Genomic DNA, 26,377 nt, shown 5'->3' on the forward strand with positions numbered 1-26,377 from the left:
TTAATCTTATAATTTTGTTGTTGTAGGATCTTTCCTGAACGGCAGATTTTATTTTGTTGCTAAACACTCAAATTCTATGTGTGTAGGATTATTTTCATGTTCTAGCAAACTGGCTCAAATTAAGCCATGACATCTGTATTATATTGTATACTGTAGTGATGTCTATGTGAAGAGAGAGCATCGGTTTAGCAATAACACCATTCTTTCCACATTAGTCACAAATTCCCAGCTGTATTTCAACCAGTGTTGTTAATTTTGACTTGTGATCCAGTGCGGTATTTACCATAATGCTGTTTTGAGAAAAATAATAATAATTAATGAAGACGTGTCACTGAGTCAGTCCTCACAATGAGTCCACACATTAGGATACCAAACAACATTATAAAACTGTTTAGATGAATGAACTCCTATCATAAATCTAGCACAGACATGCAGACTTAAACAGAAACATGACTAATGATAATAGAAGTGTTTGAGGTCAAAAATCTTTTGGCCCAACAATTAAACATCCTATGCACTCATGCTTTCACTAGGAGTTCTCACAGTAGATTACTCCAGTTACAAACCCAATTTATTGAAACAATCAATTGTTTTGGCAAAGACATTGGCTGTATTTTCCAATAAGCTGAACTCAAAACCCTGACATAAAGTTATTAATAATAAAATTACAAAGATACACATTAAAATATGAATAACACACATATTTTACACATGTTGGTCCCTCTGTAAATATGAATAACCCACATAGTGTTCACATGGTGGACCCTTTGTAAATATGAATAACCCACATACTGTGCACATGATGGGGCCTTCGTAAATATGAATAACCCATATAGTGTTCACATGGTGGACCCTTTGTAAATATGAATAACCCACATAGTGTTCACATGGTGGACCCTTTGTAAATATGAATAACCCACATACTGTGCACATGATGGGGCCTTTGTAAATATGAATAACCCACATAGTGTTAACATGATGGACCTTTTTAAAATATGAATAACCCACATACTGTTCACATGATGGGCCCTTTTAAAATTTTAATAACATCTCAACTCAAACCTACGTGTTGCCTGGTAGAAAACCCGGATATTCAGGTAAAATGCCACTCAGGTTGCTAAGCAACAATTTATGCAAAAGCTCAGTCAACTATTACTTTCTGAGGACAGGGTCTATGGACCCTACTCAGTAAGGACTTTAAAGGAGGTTGTCTCTTCTTTCTTCTCGAGTATCGGCCTGTGCCAGGAAGAGAGGGATAGAGATGAGAGCAGAAGGCTTAGCGGTTAAAGTATAACTACCTCTAGACTCTCCTTTTATCAGTTAGTGTCTCAGCCATGGCTGAATAGCTTAACTCTTCATACATTTAACACCAGAAGATATTTTTAAGACTCATGCTTTGGTAATAACAGGCCAATCACATCCCCATCTATTTAGAAATGTCTGTCTTCCTGTAAGGTGTACCAAATAAGGGTCTAGGGTCCAATGGACCACTTTGTAACATCAGGCCATTGGTTTTCAAATGTTTTAATGTCAAAGGCCACCAAAGCACCTGAAAACTGCACATAGTATGCAAGCCGCACAGTGACTACCAAGAGAAAGGCATTTCTTTAGATACATCCTAGCAATGTTGATGCATTAACTACTGTCACAATACTAGGACTGTGACTTGTTGTTTTACATTACAACTGACACTTTAGCAGAACAGTGCCTAGCTGTTTTACATTACAACTGTCACATTAGCAGTACTGTGACTAGCTGTTTTTCTGCAGATACATATTTCTCTTCTACACGTTCCTGAAAATGGTGCTTTTGTACTCAAATATAAGCCAGTGTGATTGGTCTACATGTACCAAAAATTACTTGCTGCTATATCTGTTGCGGGGGCAGGCAGATGGAGAGATACTTTTGCCAAGATGGGAGGGGCATTTGAGGATATCGGCATGTTTTCGAAGGCAATGTGGGGACTGGCGAGCGAGGCTGTGTGTTAATGTGTTCCTGCCTGTTTCCTGTCAGTAGGGTTTGTAGCCCAGACATATGGGCCTGTGAAGACTGGGGCTCCAACCATGACAGGGTTTGCTCTGGGGCAGACAGGGGGTGTTACTGATGCCTCAACACTGAGGCTGTATGCAGATAGCATCATATGTGGAGCACATGAGCCCTATCCTCAATACAGTCTCACAGGGCTGTAGTCAGAAGTACTACGGAAGGAATTAGGTGACATTTGAGTTGTCCGACACCAAGACCCACAACAACTATAAAAGCTTATGTAGCATTTTTATTTCATGTCGAATGCTATATCATACATGACAGAATAGTCAAAATGTAACCGTCTCAGGACAAACTTCAAAAATAAAGACGTCTTAGTATATTTAATCTCTGCCTTGACTTTCCGTTACCTACTGTAAATACTATGTTAGATAACAATTTCATATAAAAACACAAAACATTATATTAGGAGTTGTAGTAATGTTCTGCTTGGTACTGTATGTATATATGGTAAAAAACAACAACAACACCCCTTTCCCATTCTCTTAATAAATATATACACATGAAGTACTCTGGTACAAAACATTAGTTGTGAAGTTCCATAAGGACACATTTTTATGACATTTTCAAATGTCCACACATTTCATGCTATTGCATCATTACTGATATGTGCACCAACAGTCAAAGGGAAATCTGTCAATTTGAATGCATTTAAGCTTAGAAATCTGACTCCTCGCACTTCCTTTACTAATGAACATTCTCAGATCTATTTTGTTATGAGTTCGCAACCTGTTCTGAAACCTATCCATCTAAAGCCAAGTGAGAAAAGGGCTGATATCTTTTTAATTGTTATTGTTTTTACATGTAATACTTATGAAAGGGCCAAAGCAGTGTAAGGGTAAATCTCTGCTCTTGATTCTGTACAGAAATCCACATACAGTACTGACATATGCTGAAACTGCCAGACTCTGGAAGATTGTAGTGTACAAACATACTAAATACTGCCAGGATGTTTAGTAACAATACAATGAGCCGGCCAAGCCACTCGATCCCCTCTGTTTAAAATACAAATTTCGCATAGCAAGTCTTAATTTAACGATATCTAGGTCTCCATTGTGTTCGCCCTGTCTTGCCATTTTGGCCTGATCCTTTGCGTAGGAGTTAGCAGGACAGGGACAACACATGAGACCAGGCTTAAAGGAAATATACCCCCAACCACTCTGCTAATGATGCTAACGCTAACTCTAAAAGCAGTGCACCAGAAAAACAAAGTTATTGAGAAGAAGCTTTGTTTGCATAACATGAGGTATAGCCACACAGAAATGCCACACACGATGTGTGCTGTGACAAACAACACTTGTCACACAGCAAAGAGGTTCTTATATACAAAAGCATGGAACATTTATCAAAAGTATACATGAAGCAGTTATCACAATGTCATCATCATATAAAAGTATTGGCTTTGTACCGTCACATGCAAGGAGGTACTTTATCCATCACACAGGTCTCAGTTCTGATGACCATCTCATAATAACAACAGTTCTGGGACCTGCCTATTGGATTGGAGATTTGGCCAAAAGTGTCCGAGACATTCTGTCTATATTCAGCCTGAGCCAAAGCCATGTGTAAACCCCACGTATTTACAAGATACTCTGTGTGGGGACTGGCCGTTGATGCTGTCAGTCACTCCACACCCCTCCCTTTGGGCCAATCAGATTTCAGTCAGGGTGAGTTTGTACATGCCTGCTATCTCCTCCATAGAGATATGGAAGGTGTCTTCGTTGGAGTAGTGCTTGATGATGTTGTCATCCATGTTGACTAATATCCTAGTAAAGGAATGGGTAGGGATGTCAACTGCATAGAAATATCATCCGTTTTGTTTGTTTCTATTCACAGTGTCATATATTAATTAATCAGTAACACATTTTCTGATTGGTAATTTTATTGATTCATGTTGGCATTCCAACTTACCCTTTTTTGCATTTCTTGTAAACTTTCCCCACTTTCTCAAGTGGCACGCTGTATTTCTCTGAGATCTAGAAGAAGCAGAGCGACAAAGGCTTATTGTACATTAATCCCTTTTCACAGAAGACACTAGAAATGAATGAAGAGTGATTAGTTCACTTTTGTAACTACTCAGGTCCAATTTCAGACAAACAGAAGCCCATTCCAACCGGGAGAAGAGACATGGGATGAGACAGGATGAGACATGGGAAGAGACATGGGAAGAGACATGGGAAGAGACATGGGAAGAGACATGGGAAGAGACATGGGAAGAGACATGGGAAGAGACATGGGAAGAGACATGGGAAGAGACATGGGAAGAGACTTTGGATGAGACAAGGGTTGACACATGGGAAAAGACATGGGAAGAGACATGGGAAGAGAGTTTGGATGAGACAAGGGTTGACACATGGGAAAAGACATGGGAAGAGACTGGATGAGACAAGGGTTGAGACATGGGAAGATACATGAGATGACACATGGGATGACACATGGGATGACACATGGGATGACACATGGGATGACACATGGGATGACACATGGGATGCGACCATAGTGGTCTACGTCAGACAGACAGACCCCCCCTAACAGAAGCCCCACAACCCCCCATGTAAAGGGAAGGATGACTGTCTTCACAGAGAACAAGAGATGCTACATGTGGCTCTACTTTTGTCCTTAGTGAGCCTTCTTTCCCTTTTTCTCCATTAGTCCTTCATCTCAAGGAAACAAATTGAGGTCATTTCTCTCTCTACCCTTTTGCTGTTCTCTCTCTCCCCATTGCTGTTCTCTCTCTCCTCATCTTTTCCGCTCATTCTCTTTCCTCCCAACTCCGCTTTTCTCATCGCATCGGTTTAATCTGTGTCTTTCTTGAGGGGACTGTGATATAATGGGGGGTGATTGAGACAGATGGATAGACTGTGATATAGTAGGGGGTGATTTAGAGAGATGGATGGACTGTGATATAGTGGGGGGTGATTGAGACAGATGGATAGACTGTGATATAGTGGGGGGGTCACAGAGAGATGGATGGACTGTGATATAGTGGGGGGGTGACTGAGAGAGATGGATGGACTGTGATATAGTGGGGGGGTCACTGAGAGAGATGGACGGACTGTGATATAGTGGGGGGGTGACTGAGAGAGATGGATGGACTGTGATATAGTGGGGGGGTCACAGAGAGATGGATGGACTGTGATATAGTGGGGGGGTGACTGAGAGAGATGGACGGACTGTGATATAGTGGGGGTGATTGAGAGAGATGGATGGACTGTGATATAGTGGGGGGGTCACAGAGAGAGATGGATGGACTGTGGGGGGGTGACTGCCGACTGAGAGGGGAGGAGTGTGTGGAAGCAGGAAGTGTGACAAACAGGACTACCACCACTGTTGTCCCCAGAGTGATGTCACCAGAGTGATGTCCCCAGAGTGATGTCACCAGAGTGATGTCCCCAGAGTGATGTCCCCAGAGTGATGTCCCCAGAGTGATGCTACAGACACCTGTGTCCCCAGTGATCCCCCTGAATGTCCTCATGACACCCCAGCAGGTTCGGCCATCCCAAGGGTTTTCAGTTTGATTCCTACATGAGCCACATACAATTCCTATTAACTAGGGGTCACAAACTGCTTTGTCACGGAGTTCTAACTATAAGGATTTGACTTACTGCTTCCACCAGGCCTTTCAATGTGGGGTTCTTCAGCATGACAGCGTCAAACACCTCCTCTGCTTCCTTACGCACATACAGCAGAACTACACAGAGGAGAGGAGGGTGGCAGTGAGACCAACTGATTACACACTCACAAGCATGTGCCATCACACAAACAAATGCTGACCTCCTTCTAAAAAAAAAAAACTCAAATGGGGCTTGGTTTTGCAAAAGCCAAAGTCATTGTAGGTGTCACCCCCACAAATCAGCAAGAGATGTGTTGGCAGTGTCGGATGTCTCTGTAAGCAGCCTGGTCGGTGATGAGACCTTCATGTGGCTTTGGAGCGTTTCACTGTGTTTCTGAGACCCCACCTCACACAGTGTTCTATTGGATTTGGGACAGTAACACACATGTATAAACAAACACACACATGTACACACACACAGCCACTCAACACCCAAACCACAATGACTTACAACCAACCAAAAGCCCCATCACCTCCCAGCTACCGCCTCCCTGACGCCTTGCTGCCAGGCCTGTGCCACCCCAGCCTTGATGCTCACGTCTGGGAAGTCACCACCAGACCAAAAAAGTCAAGACATTCTCCACTGACCAGAAATGACTTGTCTGCCATTCTGTTCCCAGACCTTCCGGTCAGCAAGAATTCTGGCGGAGCCCCAGTCTGTGATCTTGTGCCAGGCAGGACACTGCTCAGAGAGGCCTGAACTGAAACTTCCCCCACCACACTGCCTCCCATTCACCACTCAACCCCCACTCACCACTCAACCCCCACTCAACACACTGCCCCCCACACACCACACTGCCCCCCCACTCACCACACTGCCCCCCCACTCACCACACTGCCCCCCCACTCACTACATTGCCTCCCCACTCACTACATTGCCTCCCCACTCACCACACTGCCCCCCCACTCACCACACTGCCCCCCCCACTCACTACATTGCCTCCCACTCACCACTCTACCCCCCACTCACCACTCTACCCCCCCCCCCTCACCACACTGCTCCCCACTCACCATTATACCCCCCATTCACCACTCTACCCCCACTCACCACATTGCCCCCCACTCACCACATTGCCCCCCACTCACCACTCAACCCCACACTCACAACACTGCCCCCCACTCACAACACTGCCCCCCACTCACAACACTGCCCCCCACTCACCACTCAACCCCCACTCACCACTCAACCCCCACTCACCACACTGCCCCCCACAGTCACTCTATTATGATCATCCACAGTAACTCCATGATTCCAGTAAGATGTGCTCTAAATAGAATTTCTTAAGTGGGCTGGGAAGAGCTTTGTGTCCAGGAACTGACTGTAAAGAGAAATATTTACAGTGTACAAGTGGCACAATGGAGTTTTCAAATGCAAGCTCTGCCTTTTCCATTGAGTCAACCAATCATATTCATGTCTACCTTCAGGGCAGATCTCCAAGATACTCCTAACTCCATGACAAGGACTTCCTGCCAGGGGGACACTGAGTGGGCACGTGGCGCTGGGAAGACTTTGTCCTCAAGTGAGATTTGTAAAGGAGGACAGGAGAATGTGTTGTGCGTTGGTTGAGAAAAAGAAATAACCTGTCTCACATCTATGTTCAGGTCATAACACACACACACACACCTCCTTCCTCCCTAGACCTCCCTTTTCTCTGTTCTCATACCAGGGAGAATGGAAAACAGTGTCTCTGACACAGCTTATCAGCAGTGTATATACACAACACACACAAGCAACACACAAAAAACCACAAAAATACAACAAACACACACACACACACACACACACACACATACAAATAGAGAAACACACTCAGACCTTTCTTGGGCTCGTCCGTTCTGACCAGCTTATTTGGAGGGGAACCAAACTCATCCTCGGCATAGGACAACCTCTTCATGCCCGAGCTGCAACAAACACACACACACATACATGACTGGTTGGTTTAGAGTTCTCCCACACACACATACACACCCACACACACACACACCCCCACACACAGACATACACACCCACACACGTTAAGCATTTCAGGCCACTTGAGAGCATTAGCAGGGAGCTCTTAACAACATAGAAATCCCCTGACCACATAGCAAACAGTGACCCAATCTAGTAGTTATGCTGTTTATCTCTATCAGTACACACAAACCTATTCCCACTTGGCATTAAATCAAATCACATGCAAATAGGCGTTAAAGTTTATAGAAACTCACCTTTCCTCTCCATCCTCCTGGGAGAATGGCTGTGTGGAGAAAGGAGGAAGAGACAGAGGGTGAAGTGAGTATATACCACATACTACATATACCACATACTACATATACCACATACTACATATACCACATATAGTACATATACTGCATATAGTACATATACTGCATATAGTGCATATTCCACATATAAAAAAAAAACACGAGTGAGCAGGCAAAACACAGGTCGCTTATTTCTATCAAGAGATCCCCAAATGTTCCACTTCTTAAGAATTGATTGAACTGGCATTTGCAAAGCTTTGGATATCTTGTTATATCATTTTCCATCTTTATAAAGTTCCATTACCTTTTAACACAGGTCTTTTGACAGTTTTTTTTCTACTTCCCATGCTTCAGTATCTAGCCTGCTCAGTGCATCCACGTAAGAGCTATCAAACTAATTGACTATTTATACACAGACGCTAATTGCAATTTAAAAAGCCACAGGTGTGGGAAATTCACCTTTAATTGCCATTTTCACCTGTGTGTGTGACCTTGTGTGTCTGTAACAAGGCCAAACATTCAAGGGTATGTAAACTTTTGATCAGGGCAATTTGGGTGATTTCTGTTATCATTATGATTTAAAAAGGAGCCAAACAACTATGTGACAATAAATGGCTTCATATGATCACTATCCTTAAATAAAAAAAATTGTTTTTTTTGCATGATCAGTCATATTTTCTAAAACAATGCCAAAACATCACAATTTCTGCCAGGGTGTGCAAATTTATGAGCACAAATGTATATGGTATATACTACATATACCACATATACTACATATACTGTATATACTACACATAGCCTATTGCAAATACTCTATATTCCCCATATACTACATATACCGTATATACTATATATACTGCATGTATAATATATACCGCATACACTACATACCGCGTATACTACATATGGTATATACTACATATACCGCATATAATAAATGTACTGTTTATAGCACATATACTGTATATACTACACATGCTGTATATACTCCATATACTGCATATACTACATATACTGTATGTATTACATATGCCGCATATACCGCATACTGTATATGCTACATAAAATATATTTTTAGAACTAGATATGAGGTGCCAGATACACTCTCACCAGATCAGGGTTTCAGCATTGGTAGTGTTTTAGCAATAGTTACAGTGGATCAAGACTGACTGTATAACATAATGAGCTTGGTTGTCTGTCCTTGCATTTAGTTTCACTGAAGCAGGCATGAACTCTGCAACCTGTTTAGAAAGATAAATCTTATTGGTCCACAAGCCTGCTGACCTGGTTTCCATACCTTCATTGATTGTCTCTCATCAATATGAAACACATTCCCAGGTAACATCAGGAAGTCAGGAGTTGTAACTAAGCAGTGTCCATATTCTACGAGGAAGTGTGGTATAATCAGTCACCAGAGGAAAATCAATATGTACTATTCTCAGAGGCAACCCATTCACCCTGATAACCAATTGATTGGTAGAAATGATCTAGGTTGCCATTTCGGGTTCCATTGCCATTTGCACATGTTTTCTCTCCACAATGGAACAGAAAGGTAAACAGGAAAGGTTTATTTTAATCTCAGTTCCCTCTACAGGTCAACATCACTACGTGACTGAGAAACCAGTGAACTCAGAGAGCTCACTTTCAGCAGTCTGACTGAAACTGGGAGAGGCTATCTGAACATATCTTCCCTAATACTGCACCAATGCCTTATTAGATTAGCAAACGTAGGCATGAAATTCCAACAACAATGGTTGAGCCTTTGAATTCATGTATACTTTGACTGATCAGGTAATCAGGGACAATTGTGGTTCAGGGAGAAAACATTTGGCTGGCAGTGAGGACAAACCAATTGCTATGGAATACCTCGACAGCAAAATCTACTAAAGGTGTCAGATGAAAATACATTGCTCCCATCTGCCACATTGTCTGCCTAGAGAACATGTGTCAAAACGAGGGCCTAGTGTATGCTGGTTTTGTTTTTTCCTCTAAATTCGTGCCAAATTTAGATGAATAGAACCAGGTGAGGGAAGATCTTAACTAATTAGTGACCTAATTAATCAATCAAGGTAAGAGGGAAAAGCTGCAGACACTTGTCCTCTGTGGAAAGGGTTTGACACCTGTGGCCTAGATGAAAAGGGTTTGCCTGATGGACCTGAAGGAAAGATACCACCAGTGTTTTGTAAGCTAGTTTCACATGGAAAATGGTAAGATGCAAAGCTGACATGAACTCATCAGCAATGGTTAATCTGGGAAACACCATGCAGCTGTGAATGGTAACCTTTTATAGTTAGCTCAAAGATGCTAACTTATCTATGCTAACATGTTACCTAACAGATACAAATTGAAAATGCAACACTTCGCTTGCCTAAAATCTGACATTTTCCTAAGTTTCTTAAGAACTAGTCCAGAGGTCAAATTACTTTTATCTGCTCTGTGATTAGATAACATTGACTGCAATGTATAGGATTAACACTTATTCTTTGTATCATTCAAAATGAACTCTTAATAGCTTTTTGTACTTGAAAACAACAATTGAAACAACAATATGTTTTTGACATGTTTGCTTCAAAGTCATGGGCACCTAACCTCAATGAAACCGTTATGCAAAAGGACGGGTAGTGCTCACTGCTTGTTTTCAAATGTATGTCTCCTACAGACATTGAGCGACATGGCCGTAACTTGTTATGTGAAGCAGTCCGACTGGGACAGAAGCATTCAGGTACTGTTCCACTGTGTTCCACTGTTAGAACAGCCAGAGGGACCTGAGTGTTGTGCAGCCTGCTGTTACAATCGTTGGTGCAGAACGGTTAGTACCCCTGTTGGTTTAAAGAGGTTTATGACCAGTGTCTGAGCCCTATGGGAGTACTATGGCTGTACTCTGTCAATTACTTTCTACCTCTGAACTCTCTGGGGTGTGCACAGAGCACAAGGTTTAAAATAATCAATTATAAAACTTTTTTTTAAATCTGATATACATGCAAAGGAAGAATTCAATGTGCATTCAGTGAAGCCACATGTAAGAACTATGAGACATAAACACACACATCAGCCATGCTATCCAATCCCAAGGCTATCTTCCCCTATCAGATGGCACTGGAACTTCCTAGGCTATATAATCAACCCCTGATCCCAGGATATTACAGGATTACAGTGTCCTCGCCAATTGGCAAGGCTACATGGTACATTTTGGTCACCTTGACCTGAGGAGTTGTGAAACTGTTTACCCGCCAGAAACCACATGTGCCTGCCATCTTACCGTAACTCAACTAAAAGAAACTCTGTGCCAGATTTCTTACCGTAACTCAACCAGAAGAAACTCTGTGCCCCATATCCTACCCTAACTCAACTAAAAGTATTCCCTTCTCTGGTGTATAATGGGCGGGTAAGCAGAAACAGCTGTGAATGCACGCTGATCTCGTCTACATCACTGAGAGCTCACCAAGTTCCACTCTGCGAGCTGCGAGCGTGGTGTCTGGAATATGTCTTCTGACTGCCTGTCTGACCCCACCAGCTGATGAGGAGACGGTTGGGGAATTGTTTGGCTGGAGATGCAGTGTCCTAACACATTCCCCTCCACAATGCCATTAACCTTCCCGAAATGTCCAAGTCTTCTTTCAAACAACACATCTGCAGAACTTGGGAATGTCTGCAAAACCAGGGAAAGTTTTGTGACCCTGATCCTCCCCAATGTTGTGGGGTGTTCCTTCAACATCACGGCACATCAGTGGCTTTCAGGGCTTGGACTTTAAACACTATGGGTTGGGTTTCTAATTGAATTAACAAAGAACAATGCATAGTTATATCTGCTATATTACCAGACAACACAGAGGAAGACTGAAGGACTCCTGTTTGGTTGAACAGTGTCTGAATCAGGGTGGATCAGACTCTTAGATTCAAATGCCCTTTGATAAGGTTTGTATCACTGAGTCTTCACTAAGTAATGTTCGTATGTTCTTATCTTATCACAAAACCTGACCGACAACTTCCATCACTGGACAAGTACTATGTATTATTCATCATGTTTCTAACAACGTACCATGGGGTCTGGTCCACTAACTGACACCAGCCCAATATTCATTATATTCAATTAAAACAGAGGCTAAGGGAGTGCAGTGTAAGGCTACTGATGTGGGGTGTTTTAGTGCAGTGTAAGGCTACTGATGTGGGGTGTTTTAGTGCAGTGTAAGGCTACTGACGTGGGGTGTTTTAGTGCAGTGTAAGGCTACTGACGTGGGGTGTTTTAGTGCAGTGTAAGGCTACTGATGTGGGGTGTTTTAGTGCAGTGTAAGGCTACTGATGTGGGGTGTTTTAGTGCAGTGTAAGGCTAATGACGTGGGGTGTTTTAGTGCAGTGTAAGGCTACTGACGTGGGGTGTTTTAGTGCAGTGTGAGGCTGCTGACGTGGGGTGTTTTAGTGCAGTGTAAGGCTACTGACGTGGGGTGTTTTAGTGCAGTGTGAGGCTGCTGACGTGGGGTGTTTTAGTGCAGTGTGAGGCTGCTGACGTGGGGTGTTTTAGTGCAGTGTAAGGCTGCTGACGTGGGGTGTTTTAGTGCAGTGTAAGGCTACTGACGTGGGGTGTTTTAGTGCAGTGTAAGGCTACTGACGTGGGGTGTTTTAGTGCAGTGTGAGGCTACTGACGTGGGGTGTTTTAGTGCAGTGTGAGGCTGCTGACATGGGGTGTTTTAGTGCAGTGTAAGGCTGCTGACGTGGGGTGTTTTAGTGCAGTGTAAGGCTACTGACGTGGGGGGTTTTAGTGCAGTGTGAGGCTGCTGACGTGGGGTGTTTTAGTGCAGTGTAAGGCTACTGACGTGGGGTGTTTTAGTGCAGTGTGAGGCTGCTGACGTGGGGTGTTTTAGTGCAGTGTAAGGCTACTGACGTGGGGTGTTTTAGTGCAGTGTAAGGCTGCTGACGTGGGGTGTGTTAGTGCAGTGTGAGGCTGCTGACGTGGGGTGTTTTAGTGCAGTGTGAGGCTGCTGACGTGGGGTGTGTTAGTGCAGTGTAAGGCTACTGACGTGGGGTGTTTTAGTGCAGTGTAAGGCTACTGACGTGGGGTGTTTTAGTGCAGTGTGAGGCTGCTGACGTGGGGTGTTTTAGTGCAGTGTAAGGCTACTGACGTGGCGCTGGAAGTTGGAGAAGTGGATGTCAGGGATGAAGAGTACTGGCTGGGTTTCAAAGTCAGTCATCATCTTGAAGGTTGTGACGTCATTACGCTTCTGAAGAAGGGAAACTTTGACATCCACAACTACGGAGAGGCATAAATAAAAATATTTAGACAAGCCATATCACCATGTATATTACAGTGCGTGTGTACATATGTGTGTGTGTACATGTATGTGTGCGTGCGTGTGTGTGTGTACATATGTGTGTGTGTACATGTATGTGTGTGCGTGTGTGTGCGTGCGTGTGTGTGTGTGCATGTATGTGTGTGTGTGTATGTGTGTGTGTGTGTGTGTGTGCATGTATGTGTGTGTGTGTGTACGTGTGTGTGTGTGCATGTATGTGTGTGAACGTGTGTGTGTGTACATGTATGTGTGTGTGTGTGTGTGTGTGTGTGCATGTATGTGTGTGTGCATGTATGTGTGTGTGTGTGTACGTGTGTGTGTGTGTGTGTGTGTACATGTATGTGTGTGTGTGTGTACGTGTGTGTGTGTGTGTGTGTGTGTGTACATGTATGTGTGTGTGTGTGTGTGTGTGTGTGTGTGTGTACATGTATGTGTGTGTGTGTGTACGTGTGTGTGTGTGTGTGTACATGTATGTGTGTGTACGTGTGTGTGTGTGTGTACATGTATGTGTGTGTGTGTGTACGTGTGTGTGTGTGTACATGTATATGTGTGTGTGTGTACGTGTGTGTGTGTGTGTACATGTATGTGTGTACGCGTGTGTGTGTGTACATGTATGTGTGTGTGTGTGTGTGTGTACATGTATGTGTGTGCGTGCGTGTGTGTGTGTACATGTATGTGTGTGTGTGTACATAGGTGTGTGTGCGTGCGTGTGTGTGTGTGTGTGTGTGTACGTGTGTGTGTGTGTGTACATGTATGTGTGTGTGTGTGTGTGTGTGTGTACATGTATGTGTGTGTGTGTGTACGTGTGTGTGTGTGTGTGTACATGTATGTGTGTACGCGTGTGTGTGTGTACATGTATGTGTGTGCGTGCGTGTGTGTGTGTACATGTATGTGTGTGTGTGTACATAGGTGTGTGTGTACGTGTGTGTGTGTACATGTGTGTGTGTGTGTGTGTGTGTGTGTACATGTATGTGTGTGTGTGTGTGTGTGTGTGTGTGTGCTCACATGCTCCCAGACTGGCATTGAGGTCGGTGCACTTGCCCTTCCTGCGAGACTGCTTCCTCTCCTCGTCCCGGATCTTCCTCTCGGCGCCCTTGTCGCAGAACACCTTGATCTGGCAGAAGGCTCGGTGGATGGGCTTGTTGCTCCGGTTGTTGTAACTGTACGTGTCAATCTGCAGGTTCAACGGAAGGCCCTTCACCCCCTTCTGAGAGGAGAAGTCTGTACTCAGGCAGTTCACTGAGATGAAGATCTGAGGAAGAGGAAGTAGAGGATTGACAGTTTTTTTTTGAGAATGTGACTAGTGAAGAAATTCAGTTACAATTTAACAGTGAATCACAACAGAATCCATTACATTCATCCTCCTACAGGTCATAGGAGGTTCCTCCTACTCCTACAGGTCATAGGAGGTTCCTCCTACTCCTACAGGTCATAGGAGGTGGTTCCTCCTACTCCTACAGGTCATAGGAGGTTCCTCCTACTCCTACAGGTCATAGGAGGTGGTTCCTCCTACTCCTACAGGTCATAGGAGGTGGTTCCTCCTACTCCTACAGGTCATAGGAGGTGGTTCCTCCTACTCCTACAGGTCATAGGAGGTGGTTCCTCCTACTCCTACAGGTCATAGGAGGTGGTTCCTCCTACTCCTACAGGTCATGGGAAGTGGTTCCTCTTACTCCTACAAGTCATAGGAGGTGGTTCCTCATACTCCTACAAGTCAAATATTGTATACTTGGTACATGAATTACGTTAAATGATGTATTATTTATTCAATAACATGGATATACTCCTGCTGGTATCTTAGGCACATAGGATGTCTTTGTTTCAGAAGTAGTCTTCACTGAAGTGTCTGTCTCCCTCTTTAGGCCGCCAGTGGTAATTACATGTCGACACTGTTCCACTGCATATGGTTTTATAGAATTTAAGCTTTCTTCATTTTAAACCCACTACTGGGGTGCAAAAATATCTCTGTGACACTGGTATGCTGTCTATATTCACATAATAACTTTAGAGATTTTTTGGTCTTTTTTTGTCTAAACATAATGTATAGTGTTTCCCAGTTTCAATGAAATACAGCCTATTGTAATTTTCATTGTAACTTAAAACAGCTTTACTGTGTGTGAAGTGTGTGAGGTGGGTTTTTAAAATTTCTAATCCAATGCAGAAATAGGAGTATAAGGCCATTTAACTACAATATTTAGGTATCATAATATACAATTCTAGTTAGATTTTCAATGGGCAATACATTTTCCCCACTTTTCTAAATGAGATCCTTGATGGAATAGAATAGCGGTCTGGATAATTTAATTCAGTTTCATAGTAGAAAGGTATCACAACTAGCTAGATCTTCTGTTTTAGCTCTTACTCATGTTCAGATGACCTCATCGTGTATAATGAGCTTTTCTTATGACTACAGCAGAGTTTTCGGTATGGGAGTGTGAATCATGTCAGCATTTGGGAGGGGCTGCTTCTCTGACATCTGTTTCTTTGCTGCCTTCCGGCTAAACTGTTTGCCAACTTCTAAACCCCCAGGGGCACAGAGGGAGAAGGGAACGCGTTGTTTTGACACACACAGACACACAGACACACCACAAACATGCAGGGATGCACTCAAACACACTCTGTCTCACACACACACACACACACACATCCTACACTTGGCTCATATGTGGTTCTGACAAACATTCGGTACGGTGATTATACACAGCACACACAAGGATGAACATCCTCTATCCTATGGACACAGGCCTCAGGTCGTTATACAACATGACCAACATCCTGGTTACGTGCATGCGTGTGAGTTTGTGCGTGTGTGTGTGTGTGTGTGTGTGTGTGCATGTGTACGTCCATGGCTCTTTCACAATGGTATCCTCCTTTCTGCCTGTGTAATTGTTAGCCTGTTTGTGTTAGCATCCCAGGCTAACATCAGAATGAACCCTGAACACAAGGCATTCGTTCATGAGCTTGGTAGGTCCCACCGTCCCACACAACCCAACAAACTCGTCAGGGCTGGTGGATTACGAGTGTCACTTCCTACCCGGTCGGACAGGATTCCACCGCTAGCTGTCAAACCCAGTGTCCCGCCTTCTGCTATGCTTCCTTGTTCCAACTCCTATTGTTAGCTGTGTCTTTGCCCCACAGTCCTCCAGTGGTTGTTAGCTGTGTCTTTGCCCCACAGTCCTCCAGTGGTTGTTAGCTGTGTCTTTGCCCCACAGTCCTCCAGTGGCTGTTAGCTGTGTCTTTGCCCCACAGTCCTCCAGTGGTTGTTAGCTGTGTCTTTGCCCCACAGTCCTCCAGTGGTTGTTAGCTGCGTATTTGCCCCACAGTCCTCCAGTGGCTGTTAGCTGTGTCTTTGCCCCACAGTCCTCCAGTGGCTGTTAGCTGTGTCTTTGCCCCACAGTCCTCCAGTGGTTGTTAGCTGTGTCTTTGCCCCACAGTCCTCCAGCGGTTGTTAGCTGCGTATTTGCCCCACAGTCCTCCAGTGGCTGTTAGCGGTGTCTTTGCCCCACAGTCCTCCAGTGGCTGTTAGCGGTGTCTTTGCCCCACAGTCCTCCAGTGGTTGTTAGCGGTGTCTTTGCCCCACAGTCCTCCAGTGGTTGTTAGCGGTGTCTTTGCCCCACAGTCCTCCAGTGGTTGTTAGCTGTGTCTTTGCCCCACAGTCCTCCAGTGGCTGTTAGCTGTGTCTTTGCCCCACAGTCCTCCAGTGGCTGTTAGCTGTGTCTTTGCCCCACAGTCCTCCAGTGGCTGTTAGCTGTGTCTTTGCCCCACAGTCCTCCAGTGGCTGTTAGCTGTGTCTTTGCCCCACAGTCCTCCAGTGGCTGTTAGCTGCGTCTTTGCCCCACAGTCCTCCAGTGGTTGTTAGCTGCGTCTTTGCCCCACAGTCCTCCAGTGGTTGTTAGCTGTGTCTTTGCCCCACAGTCCTCCAGTGGCTGTTAGCTGTGTCTTTGCCCCACAGTCCTCCAGTGGCTGTTGGCTGTGTCTTTGCCCCACAGTCCTCCAGTGGCTGTTGGCTGTGTCTTTGCCCCACAGTCCTCCACTGGCTGTTAGCTGTGTCTTTGCCCCACAGTCCTCCAATGGTTGTGCATTACTCAACAAAGGACCGACTGGACAAGTGAGGAATGTGGCTTTGACAGCAGACAAATCCTTAGTATTACTTTACCTGTACATGCTACAGAAATACTGTACATGTTCCTCACTGTCGACTCATGTCTCAACCGCATCACCAAATATACAGATTTACCATAAAGGACATTTTCAAGAAAAACGAAGGACAAAACCTTTGAAGACCAATTTTAGGCATTGATTTCTGACAAGGAATAAATGCAATTTTAATGGGCAACAACCGTCAGTGACGGAGTGGGTGGGGTCAAGGTGGTGTAGGTCCATTGTGTCCTGTATCTAACCTTTGCTTCCTCGTTGATGTCCCAGGTAAAGGAGATTGCGTTGTAGGAGATCTCTTCAATATTGCTGATGGTGTTGAAGCTCTCCTTGTAGTCAGCTGTAAAGCATTCAAAACATAAAAGACCGTCAGCACTGTTGGATCTGACATAGCTATTAAAATACTGGATGTTGGTTGGGGTTAAATATGGTAGAGGTGTTGGGTATTCCACTGGAGGAATGAGGCACATATTCAAATAAAACTGGGGAAATGTAAAAGTCTTAGGAGCATTGCATAGATTCCAGAGACGTTTCCTCAACCTTTAAAGTGCTTTGAGACTGTTTTGATAAATGGAATACATTATTATTACATTATTATAAAGGGCGTTAAAATTCCTAATGTCCAAAAAAAAAACAGAGCACAAGTAAGGCACGTTATGTTGCTGGCTGACCGACAATTTAATCCTAAGTAAGCAGAGTGTACCAACAGTTGCCTTTTGTCAGGCTGTGAGTGAGACACTACCCTTCCCTCTGTCCTTTCACAGCATGCAGAGTAAGATTGATCAGTATTCCTCCAGAGAATTAAGCTGCTGTTCTGTCCCAACCTGGAGCCGATGTGTCCAGAGTCCAGTTGACACAGGTATCATTGATAAACAGGGCAACTAGTCTTGTACTGTGTCCAACCACATTCTGAATGTGGACAGGTGAATGTTACAAAGTGTTTTTTTGCAGCTCAGCCAATCAGGTCAGGGCTTGTGTTCACAGGGAGTCTCAGAATGATATTAATCAATAAGACGGATATCATGTATGGACAATAGAGGAGCCGATCCACCATTCTTCAACTGATACATTTGAATATAGGCCAGGCAACACCCACTGGGTGGGTCTGTCTGCTCATCTCCTCCTCGCTGGCTCCTCCCAAATCATGAAGTTAAGCTAACATGTGACAGGGTCATGGAGGTGGTTTCACAACAAGAAATCAACTGTGAATCATGATGGTGACACAACATAATGGTAATATGCCCATATGGTCATACAGTAATACGGTCATCAGAGGTGTAAAAAGTACAAAGTAAAAGTACTCAACCGGGTTCGGCTGTGTTCACCACTTTTGGGAAGTATCTAATTAAGATCTAAATAACCAGGTAAAGGGAGTTCAAAACTAACTAGTGATCAATTAAATAAAAAGGAAGAGTGTAAATTATCAATTAAGGACACTGATGAGTTATGAACTCTGTTTACATGGTCATTTAACCCTTCTTTAGGAACTTCCCAAAACTGGTGAACACAGCCGAGTACTTCTGCTTTGTACTTTTTACACCCCTGACGGTCATACAGTAATGGTCATATGATAATATAGTCATATGGTCATACAGTCATGAATATATGGTCATATGATAATATAGTCATATGGTCATACAGTCATGAATATATGGTCATATGATAATATAGTCATATGATAATATAGTCATATGGTCATACAGTCATGAATATATGGTCATATGATAATATAGTCATATGGTCATACAGTCATGAATATATGGTCATATGATAATATAGTCATATGGTCATACAGTCATGAATATATGGTCATATGATAATATAGTCATATGGTCATACAGTCATGAATATATGGTCATATGATAATATAGTCATATGATAATATAGTCATATGGTCATACAGTCATGAATATATGGTCATATGATAATATATTCATATGGTCATTCAGTCATGAATATATGGTCATATTATAATATAGTCATATGGTCATACAGTCATGAATATATGGTCATATGATAATATAGTCATATGTTAATATAGTCATACGCCAATAGGAGTACACAACAGATATGGTGACAACTTCTGGAGATCATTATTGGAAATGTAGGTCTAACTTCCCAAGTGTTTCAGGTATTACAAGATTTAAGCACAAATAATAAAATCAAAATAAACAGAGGGTTACCATCACTTTTTTGACATTTATTTAATTAAAAATAAATGTGTGCTCTACAACATAAACTAGTGTTAAGTGTAGGGTAGAGCAGAAGTTCCCATACCACAAGTTCACAGTCACAGGGATCAAGAGTTGGGAAGCTCTGGGCTCCTAAAGCAACACAGGCTCTTACCAATGTCAATACACCTCTGCTTGGCTGTGTGCTGTCTGGAGTGCCAGTACTTCCAGTGCTTCAGCTGGTCTTCTCTGCACTTCTCCTCCCCGAACACCACCATCACCACACTCTGAAAGGAAGCATAGGGTCATCATAAGTTAGTTAACAAGCTCAGACCTGTGGGTAGGCTATAGACGTCTACAATCTACCCTCAGTAATGCCCAAACATAGTATATGCAAAGATTGCCTTAAAAATGCATACCAATCTAAAAGGCAACATTTAATGTTAAAGCTTGCTTGTTATTTCACACAGAAATTAAGTTATATCACATTGAGAATGTTTTGGGCAAATCTATGCTAATTAGTTTAGATATGAGGTCTTACCCTGACATTGCTAATTAGCATAGAGGTGTGATCTTACCCTGACTTTGCTAATTAGCATAGAGGTGTGATCTTACCCTGACTTTGCTAATTAGCTAAGAGGCGTGGTCTTACCCTGACATTACTAATTAGCTAAGAGGCGTGGTCTTACCCTGACATTACTAATTAGCTAAGAGGCGTGGTCTTACCCTGACTTTGCTAATTAGCTAAGAGGCGTGGTCTTACCCTGACATTACTAATTAGCTAAGAGGCGTGGTCTTACCCTGACATTACTAATTAGCTAAGAGGCGTGGTCTTACCCTGACATTACTAATTAGCATAGAGGCGTGGTCTTACCCTGACTTTGCTAATGGGATGCAACCCTTTGCTGTTGTCCATCTCCCTGAGGCTGATGGGATAGAACTGGCCCTTGTTGAGATACGTCATGGTTCCATCACCTGTCTTCTGACGCAGCGACTTGGACGCTTCCAGAGTGTATTCAAAATTATTCCTGACAGATAGAAAAATATTACTGACAAATAGATTTTGTATTTCCCTGCAGGAAAACAGTGGCATGAAATCCAGACACGCTTTGCTCTGACACTTCACTTTCTGAATTTACTTGCCTCTGGTCTGGATTTCAGGCTAATAAAAGAGTACCCTAGACATTTCCTGGGATAAAAAAACTTTTAAGTAAAAAATCAAATAATACCGTGACAGTATTTATGAATTCACAGTAAATAAGGTTCTAAACAATTTGGGTTATATTCCTTTGATAACAGAGTGGATTGCCACAAAAAAGCATTGCAGTGTCACAGAGGCCATGATAGCACTGAGTTTGGAAAATAGCTTTTACACTGAGGAATGCTGGTGATACCCAGCTGGCTGGGGTGAATGGGACTCTCTGGAGTTTCATATTGGAGGCCAAATGACAGCGTGTAAGGGATAACGGGCAGCCTTACCCTGGCGCCGTGTCAAAAGAGCTGTACTCCTCAGGCGTGATGGAGGCCATACGTAACTGAAGATCCCCCGGAAAGGAGAACACCTGCACCACACAATGAGGACAGAGAAGAGAGAAGATTTAGACAAACTAAGGCTGGGCTAAGGCTGGGGCTGGGCTAAGGCTGGGGCTCTCAGGGGTCTCCATGTTGCTCTCTCACTGTGTTTTACTTGTTCTCACACTCTTCTGTCCTTCGCTCACTCACACTCTCTTTCACACTCTCTCTTTTACACTGAAACAAACAGCTTTCTCATCCATCTTTCCATCCGTCCCTCCCTCCTCTGCTTCATGTGAAGGGGGATGTGTTGTAGTGTTATTCCTTTCCAAAGTAATTCCCCTCCAGGTTAAAGAGAAAAAGAAGACAGAGAAAGGGCCTGAGCTATTGTAGGGGGGAAATAGTACAGCACTTTATTGTGTGGGCTAGACAATGGCATAATAATACTATGGTCCACTATTTTGGCATGTTCAAATAAAACCAGGGAGGGCAGAGACCCACCAGTGGAGGCTTCAGAGTCTCAGGTGAAAGGTGTATTGTCTGACAGGGACAGAGAGATCTGAGAGTGGGGTTGTGGAGGAGGGTGGGGCTTTCAGAGTAGAGAAAAAGGCTATTGGATCCCTTGTGGTGTCTGTGTGCAGACCTCCTGGGAAGTGTCCTTGTAGGTCTCTGGGAAGGTGGAGTCAGGGGTCCGTGGCTGGGTGCTGGGGCTGTACTGGCTGTGGGTGAGCTGCCGGGCGAACTCCAGCGTGTGGCTGTCCGACTCAGAACAGTTGTTGGGGACAGTGACAGAGAAGCCGTGGGCGGGCACCTCGGTCTTCACGCTGGGATAGTTGGGCACGGTGGCAATGGACACCGTGACAGTGGTGTCTGGGGAGGGGAAGGGCCCCCCCCGCTTGGGGTCCTGGCCATGCAGCTGGTTGGGCAGGAGGATGTTGATGGGACCCTTCAAGAACTGGATCCGGCTGTCAGCAGATGCCATGGAACTCTCCTGTAGAGGGGCCATTAATGACCTGGAGAAATAACAAATAAAAGAGCAAGAAACATTTCTGTTAATTTAGAAATATTACAAGGACGCACACACACACATGCACAAACACACACACACACATGCACAAACACACACACGCATGCATGCACAAACACACGCATGCATGCACAAATGCACACACACATGCACAAACACACACAGCACATTTGCCCCCCGGTTGTCTGTAAAAGGGATGTTATACCTACATGTACCTTTTGTTGGGATCTGTGTCGGGGCCCAGGGAATCGGTCTTGGCCTGGGGTATTGTTCTCTTCTCCCGAGGCACCTGCATGGTTGGTAAACACAGCTGTGGTGAGAGTGACCACATCCAATAGAAGAACCATCTACACAGAGAACCACATCTGTTTCTGCTTTACAGGCTGGAAGTAAAGCTACTCTACTACTCTACTCTACTCATGACTAAGAGGCCGTATTACACCTGACATCAGTATTATCTCTATATAGTTAGTGTGAAACGTTTTTTTTGCTCCTTCAACGCTCTTCATTTGTTTCATTTGCTGTTGGACCTCAGCAGTGTCCTGATTTAGGCTGTTGGACCTTAGCAGTGTCCTGATTTGGGCTGTTGGACCTTAGCAGTGTCCTGATTTGGGCTGTTGGACCTCAGCAGTGTCCTGATTTGGGCATTGGACCTTAGCAGTGTCCTGATTTGGGCTGTTGGACCTCAGCAGTTTCCTGATTTGGGCTGTTGGACCTCAGCAGTGTCCTGATTAGGGCTGTTGGACCTCAGCAGTGTCCTGATTTGGGGGACCACTATTTGTATTTGTAATGTGTAATCTCTCCTGCATGTAGCCATTGCCTTCGTATCACACTTTTATGCTCCAGGAAACCGCGGCTCTTGGCCAAAGCTACCGAGGATACAGATTTAATCCTAAAGACTGATTCACATTGTTTTCAGCCATCCAATAGAAAGTATGTTGATAATAGGCTAGAATGCTTGTTTCAGTGGAGTGGTCAATTAGCGGTGGTGGTTATCCGCGGTCTGGTGTTACCTTGTAGTAGTCATAGAGGAGGCCCAGGGCAGCAGCACTGTCCTCATCTCCGTTAATACTCATCATGGCCTTTGTGGCAGCAGTCAGGGGGTTCTCCAGGAACGACTTCCACGCCTCGTCCTCGTTGGTGTAGGTCCTACGCTGACCGTACCCGGGGTCATTCTGCAACACCAGGACGGCCCTCTTACTGGAGACCAAGAGGAGAAAGAGGAGATGAAGAGGTAGGGATGATGCATAACATGTCAAGCTGCATGACTATAATCTGCACTTTTTAACTATGACTCACGTATCAAACGGATCTGCCAAACTGACAGCTTGAGTAGCCAATAGACTCACAGAGCAACAATCACTACCGGGTTCACAACTGACTATGAAATGTTAGAGAAATCAGCAATGTTGAGACCTGTTGTACAAGCATGTCGATTGTGCAAATCTCAGCAACTGGTGACATAAAAGCCTCTCAAAAAACAATGCTGTACTGGCTCTTCCAGTGTGATGGCTTATATTGACATATTCCTATTGGTTACCTGTGACTGTAGAGTTTCTCCTATTGGTTATGTCTATGTTATGTCTGTTCTTATTGGTTTCCTGCCTCCTGAAAGGGATCTAGCAACATTCCAGAGTTTGGTACAAATGGCTTGTTGATTTATTTTTAGAAAACCTGTTTGGGAACACTCATATTCTTATAATCATCATCATCATCATCAAAGTAGTCAAGCATAACTGACGTCATCCGAAGAAAAAAAACAGTAATGCTCTTTGCACAGTGTAAAACAATGAGACACTCAGGGTCGATTTGAAAGAGGAACAAAACTTCACCTTATGAGCATTTTTCGGGGACTTTATTAACAAAAGGGTCCAGTGTTATAATTTACTTAAAATTCTTATTTGCCAAGTAGTAATGAACAGGACATGAAAGTTTGCTACTTGGCCCACATCTCAGCAAAGTTTTGCTCAATAACGTTCTGGTAATCTAGTGAATTTAATGTAGTAGCCTAAAATGTATGGTTTGATTCTATGTAGTTAAAATATTAACGCATGTATTGTTATTTAAATCAATGTTTAATCTTTATTTTTAAACGATTATTTGACATGTATTTTTAAATTATATTACATTTATTTTACAAAAACTAACCGAGCCTCAGAGCTTTTATTTTCAGAACAATATTTATAGTGAAAACAATGGCGAGAGGACATGCAAGACTATGATTATTTACTGAATTCGTTAAATCTATTGCCTTAAATGAACAAACGGAATTAGTTCAATGTGTGAGATAATAAGAAACAACGCTTTTCTATCCTCAAACCTTAATTCACACGAAACCGTCTCCAGAATAGCACAAACTAAATTTACGGATTGATATCCTCTCGTATCCAAGCTATAGTTGCTACAGCAAATGTTTTAATGGTGAATGGTCAAGCTTAACTTATTATTAGTAATCCAATATCCAATTGTTTCTTTCAGAAAATGTTCCATGGGTCGAATTAAGGCGTTAGGGATTTGCAACCCGATAGATCCGTTATTCACTGGCAATAAAACTTGAAGATAGCCTACCTGCAATCCAGTGTTTGGACAATTGAATATTTTTTTCCCCCTGGAAAGTTCAAATGAGAAACCCAACTGCCTCAGATCGTATTTTGATCTTAAAGGAAACTACTTGGCGAACATTAAACAACTGTGAATATAATTAGAAAAGGCGTGTCTTTATTATGTATGTCAAATTATTTTGTTTATTTTTAATAGCAGCCTAATTAGGAATATATAATCCCTTTCCCAAATGAAATGTGTTCGTATTCTCTATCTGAGTCAAATAAATAATTCTGTCAAAATGAATTATATTTCAAGTGTCTACAGTGAAGAGAAGGCTTGCGTACATTGTTCCCCTGACTATAGAGGCCAACGCCTAACAGGTGTACGATTTCACTGGAGTCAACAGTCTCCTGTCATGAAAAAATACATTCATATATTTCCAATTTGAAGCAAATAATAAAAAAATAATGATTCGGTTTTTCACCATTCAACTTTAATTTGGTATAACTCGAATCCATTACGCTTCCAACAATGGACTAGGCATTAAATAGCCTACTGCATTCAACCCCTCAAATAAACATCTAGGGTAAATATACCCCATATATTCTACAAGCACAATTAAGGACTTTGTAAGGCGTGGTCCAAATAAATAATAAAAAAGTATTAGAAACAAAGTCTAACAACTAATCAGTTGATAAACCGCAGGTCAATAACACACCGGGCGCTGTAACGTAACTCAGAACATCAGCTAAAAGCACAACAGGTGGAGAGATACACCTGTACGCGGCAGGCTGGAACAAGTGAAATAGCGCTTGTAAGCCCTCAACCGCGCTCTCACGGATCCAAAGTATGATAAATAAAGAGATTGACTCATTGTCGTTTTGGCAGGCAAGCATGCAAAAAGTCAACTTTCCCACAGTCCATGGAACTTCCATTCGATTCCACCTGCGTCAGGTAAAGCATCTGAAAAACTCTGAAATAGCGACGGGTCATTTTGCCCAACAGTTGAGTTGGCTATTGCCTACCGTCTAAACTCAACACGTTGGTTCTGCTGGACTTGACGTGGTAACTGAAACACTTACCTGTCAGGCTCCTGTGACATCTCTGTTGGTGGAACTGGACTTTCTAGTTGGTTCTGTAAATCTGATCTGTCTTCTTAACGCAGGAAAACGCAATCACAACGCAGGATGAGGGCTACGGCAAAGTTGTCTCTGAACGAACGGGTTTTGTCGGCTTTTCTCGCTTTTTGGATTTAGAGTGAGAATATGCGGCCGGTTTTACCTGAGACGGGGCATTGGATTGGATTACAACGAGTAAGGGGCGGGGCACAGTTGTCAATAACATGTGTTGGTACTTTGTATTGGTCTACCTGTGGGCTTGTTAAGGAGCCAAAACATGAGCCAATGAGGAGCATATTGACATGCATAGGACTGTAACAGACTTAACGGTGACCCACACTGCATGCAGTGATTTGACTGTGGCCCACGAGCTAGCATCATTTGTAAAGAATTTGGGGAAAGAAAATGCTCAAGTCATAAAACAAGCAGCATAACTGCAAACGGACCGAATTCGCGTAATAATTATTTGTTTCTACATTAATCTTTAGACTTATATTGGTACCCTTTGCTCTCTGAAGAATACAAGCTGTAAATATACCATAAAGTATATTGTGGTATATTATGGTAAAGCTCACTTTACTCCAATGTAAATGTTTTGGAGATTATTGTTGGCCTACAGCCTCAAAACATCCACCTTTCACGCTCAGGCTTTAAATTTGGGA

The 26,377-nt window shown here is 43.3% G+C and overlaps 1 protein-coding gene across 6 annotated transcripts; it reads right to left on the minus strand.

Moving 5' to 3' along the window:
* Positions 1 to 2,257: 2,257 nt before the first annotated feature.
* On the minus strand, positions 2,258 to 25,854 carry grhl1 (grainyhead-like transcription factor 1). 6 transcript variants are annotated; one of them, XM_013137668.3, is made up of 16 exons: positions 25,680 to 25,854; positions 23,067 to 23,253; positions 22,269 to 22,342; positions 21,670 to 22,039; positions 20,994 to 21,076; positions 20,389 to 20,542; positions 19,690 to 19,801; positions 17,589 to 17,683; positions 14,230 to 14,440; positions 13,021 to 13,148; positions 11,346 to 11,552; positions 7,868 to 7,896; positions 7,476 to 7,561; positions 5,652 to 5,737; positions 3,958 to 4,022; positions 2,258 to 3,812 (listed from the first exon to the last, which is right to left on the minus strand). In XM_013137668.3, exons 1-16 carry the CDS (start codon positions 25,697 to 25,699, stop codon positions 3,698 to 3,700), a joined length of 2,022 nt encoding a protein of 673 aa, XP_012993122.1. In that variant the 5' UTR covers positions 25,700 to 25,854; the 3' UTR covers positions 2,258 to 3,697. The 6 variants fall into 6 exon arrangements, with proteins under 6 accessions (XP_012993122.1, XP_012993120.1, XP_012993121.1 ...); XM_013137666.3 differs by having other exon boundaries at positions 14,194 to 14,440; XM_013137667.3 differs by having other exon boundaries at positions 22,263 to 22,342.
* Positions 25,855 to 26,377: the final 523 nt, after the last annotated feature.

Source organism: Esox lucius, chromosome 15 (genome assembly GCF_011004845.1).
Source record: "Esox lucius isolate fEsoLuc1 chromosome 15, fEsoLuc1.pri, whole genome shotgun sequence".
NCBI lineage: Eukaryota > Metazoa > Chordata > Actinopteri > Esociformes > Esocidae > Esox > Esox lucius.

Bases quoted from the DNA above. Each gene is read 5' to 3' on its own strand.
- grhl1 (XM_013137665.3), bottom strand. From the start codon at position 25,699: ATGTCACAGGAGCCTGACAG. The intron at 17,684-19,689 runs GTAAGAGCCTGT...AATGCTTTACAG, and splicing joins GCAGAGGTGTATTGACATTG to CTGACTACAAGGAGAGCTTC. The intron at 14,441-17,588 runs GTTAGATACAGG...CCTCTTCCTCAG, and splicing joins ACATCAACGAGGAAGCAAAG to ATCTTCATCTCAGTGAACTG.